Source organism: Chamaea fasciata, unplaced genomic scaffold (assembly GCF_029207755.1).
Source record: "Chamaea fasciata isolate MVZ Bird 193981 ecotype frontalis unplaced genomic scaffold, bChaFas1.0.hap1 SCAF_3, whole genome shotgun sequence".
Taxonomy (NCBI): Eukaryota; Metazoa; Chordata; class Aves; order Passeriformes; family Sylviidae; genus Chamaea; species Chamaea fasciata.
The window spans coordinates 17,853,710-17,857,462 of NW_027094088.1; the positions used below are offsets into that span (position 1 = coordinate 17,853,710).

General features: G+C 43.1%; 1 protein-coding gene across 1 annotated transcript in view; it reads left to right on the top strand.

Annotated features, from left to right (window-relative positions):
- Nucleotides 1–3,668, top strand: part of AIDA (axin interactor, dorsalization associated) — a 29,473-nt gene extending 25,805 nt beyond the window's left edge. The window contains exon 10 of the mRNA XM_066177565.1: nucleotides 295–3,668. Coding sequence (XP_066033662.1) covers nucleotides 295–391 — 97 coding nt within the window. The 3' untranslated portion in view covers nucleotides 392–3,668. The remainder of the gene's footprint in view (nucleotides 1–294) is intronic.
- The last annotated feature ends 85 nt before the right edge of the window (nucleotides 3,669–3,753 follow it).

Consider the following 3,753-nt stretch of genomic DNA (forward strand, 5'->3'; position numbering starts at 1 on the left):
AAGTACTGAGTAACTGATACTGGGTCTCTCCTGCAATCCAGAGTATTATGTTGGGAATCTCCTTACAAAAATATTATGTTCATTTATGTATTGAAATTTTTCTTCTGTAAAAATAGTCATTCAGAGAAAATACCGTTTCTTCCTGTAAACTTACTCATTACTGTTGATTCCAGCAGGCCTTGTCAGATGTATTTAAAAGATGAGAATAATAAGATCTGTACAGGATGAGCTTTCTAGTTTGCTTTCCTGCACAGCCATTAGTGCTTGTATTAATGCACTTTCCTGTGGTTACAGGTACAAAAAACCCACTGACTTTAAAAGGAAGAAATTGCAACTGTTGACCAAGAAACCACTTTACCTTCACCTCCATCAAACGTTGCACAAGGAATGACCCCAGTTGTGAGACCTCGGTGAACTGAACCACAAGTCCTGGTAGCTGTGTAGTAGCCTTAGGCTCCAAGGGGCAGGAAGACAACTCTGTTCATGCCAGTAGGTCACATGAGACCATCACCCACTGCACAGCACTACTTCAGGGGCAGGGACAAGCCCACCATGCAAGTGCAAGATTTTTTTCAGTTACTTCCGGCTACAGGTTTTTCTAAGAGCCCTGATATAGGTTGACTGCTTTTCCTAAGTTTGCTGTTCATCACTTTTTATCTTTAACCATTCTCCTCTTTTTGCCTGAAGCTCCCCCTGAGGATGGAGAGTGCCCCTTCGCCAAACCTGCAGCAATAAAGATGTGGCAGGCCTACTAACTGTTTACACTGCTGTGCTATTGTAGTTCCTCTCATCTGCATTTCAGAGTCCTCTGGAGTGGGCAGGGTGACAGAAGATTGGGAGAAGGACGAGGTGGGCTGGGAAGGAGCTTGAGGTACTGCAAGTGCTTTGAAGTGAGGGAGCGGAGGATGCAGGTCAGGTGAGTGGCCACGGGTACCTGTGGTCAGGTCAGGAGGAGGACAGCTGCAGATGAGAACACTGAACTATGATTTAACAGCCTTGCCTGAGTTTTGGATACATGGTTACAATCCTTTCAATCACTGTTACTCCCTAATAGAGCTGTTCTTTTCTGTATCTTGTCACAGAGTGGTTTGCAGAGGTGGGTGGGGGATAGAGAGGCCTTCTCCTGGGCTTTGTCCTGGTGGCAGTGGGCGTTTTGCCAATTCGGTGACAGCAGGACAGGCCCTCAGTGCTGAAGTGGCAATTTTCCAGAGCTTTGTATAAAGTAGGTCTGGCTAGCAGGCTGACCCACCTTTTACATGAAACTGCTGTTCTTATGGAAACTGATTGTATGCAGTTTTCTGCATATTTTGTGCAAGTCTGGAAACTTACTCAAAAATTTACCTTTTTATGTAAGTAGATAGGATTATCATTTATTTTCTATATTTTTGATTTGGTGTGTAATAAGCTGCAGGACATTGGCTTATTATGACACACTTGCATTCACCTTTTGACCTGAAAAAGGGACAGAAGTAGAACCCAGTCTTTCATATATTTGCGTGGATATTTAATACGATACTTTATGGTTTGATTAAACTTCCTGTATATCTAACTAGTGCCTGAATACTCTGCTATGCTAACTAAAGACCCAGCTCCCAAAATAATGTCAATTATTTTAAACAGCCTGGATGCAGATGTATCATCCATTCCTCTTTTCTGTCACCTCACCCCAAGATGTTTTATTGTGTGTTAAGGGAAGGGATGTTACTTTTCCTCATGCTGTTTGTCTGTCTCCACTCAGCTGTTCAGCATTTTTAGCTTTACCATATTGATTAGGATAAAAAGCTGGTTTTGAATGTCCTAATCTTCTTACCTTTCTTTGCTCTGGTATAACTAGGGATGACATTTTTTAGCTGTTACAACAAAAGTCAGCAACACCTTCTAAAATTCCACTGCTGGTTGGAGGGGAAAAAGGGCAGTTGAATTGTCCTGTTTATGGGTCTTTACAGTATCCCACTGGTTTTAAAGCTGATGGCTGACCATCAAGATCTCCCTGTGAGTTACAGGAACACCTCTCAATGCAGCATTCTGGACACCAGACTAAAGGAGGATACCTACACTGCTAAAAACCAAATACAAATCATCCTCTGAACTCTGCACAAGGATGGAGCAAAGCATTAGTCTGTGGTTGCAAGTAAACCTGAGCTTGGCCCATTTACCTGTCAGTGATCCCTTGCTGGCTCAGGACTTGTGCTGACCAAGGAATTGCACGATCTGAGTGTCCCTGAAAGGTGGAAGGGCTGGTTCTGGAGTTCAGTCCTGCTCTGCCATCCAGGGTAAGCACTGTAGTTGGGTGCATGTCCAAGGTGAATGCTGGTGCATCCAGAGGGAGATTCCATCCAGCTTTTGTTACTGTTAGCTGGGATGGGCAAGGGAGGAGACACTGAGCATCACAAAGGCTTGTATGGGGAAGGAAAGATCCTGAACTTAGAGAAATTGACTTTTAATCATGGATGTTCATCAATGTGTGTATCATCAGCCACCCTGCAAACTGAAATTCTGTCCCTTGAAGTACAAACCCATCGTTTCTGCTGCTTACCTGGACCCTTCCCCAGCTTGTAGATGTCTGCATTAATGCCAGTTATATGAAATGTCAACTTTGAAGTATTTTTGTTAAATACACAAGTAGAGCTTTGTATTTAACTGATTGTGAATTAATGTCTGTTGAGTGTGAAATACCATTTTTGAAGTTGTTTCTATCCCTTGCCTTTTTTCTGTGAACCGTCTCAGTGCCAGGACTGCTGCTGCACACACCACAGGCTTCGGGATTGTTTTGTGCTTCAGTGATGTTCCAGCTTGTCTTTCATCTGAAATCTAAAGCTTTACACTTGTACTGTAAGAATGTAATACCTAGATGGCAACTTTAATGGCTGCTTGTACTCTGGCAGTAAAGCTGTAATGGCCTCCCAGTAGGGTTTTTTATTATTCTGCATTGTTTTCCTTTTTCCTCCTCAGGCTGCCTTTTGGACAGTGCACTTGGGAGAAACCTTACTCACTGAGACAGTCAAAAGCCTGCTATTCCAAATGCTTGCACCAACACTTGAACTGCAAGTGTAGGGTGTGCTTTGAAAGTTATTCAGTAGTGGTAGCTGCAGTAGATGTTTACATGGTTTACATACCCCACTCTGCTTTACAGAAAGCTACTTTCTTTTCTGATGGAAGTAGAAAAGGCTCTCCAAATCCAGCCTTCCTCTTAAAGAACCTGAATTGCTCTTAACCCTGAGGAAGATGAAAACTTGGCTCTCAAACTTCGCTTGATGCTGCTGTGAGGTGCTCTTGAAAGCAGAAAGCAATTAGGGAAGTTCTAAGTTTCTCTGGTGGAGAGACACTGTGGAAACACAGGTCATCTCCACAACTTCATCAAGGTTTCTAGCTCTGGAAGCTGTATCCCCCATGGTCCTCATTACATGATGCAAATCGATATTGTGGCAGAGCAGATCGGCATGAGGGCAACGTGTCATTACCCCGCAGCAGCATTAATTTGGCCTTGATTCAATTCTTGTTCTCAGCACTGTAGCATTCTCTGTCACATTACTGAACCAACGTCCTTTCTGAACAAAACATGGCACTGAAACAAAGCCTTCGGGGTTTAGCAAAAGGAATTTTGCTTTTTTATTACAACTTTCCTTTGAATACAGTGTCATTTGTGCTTCTGATCTCTGACCAGACATCTTTTTTAAAAAACCCCAGAACCTCAGAATTCTCATGTAAACCCCTGGCCTACAGTAACTGCAGCTCAATGATGTGATGGAGAAG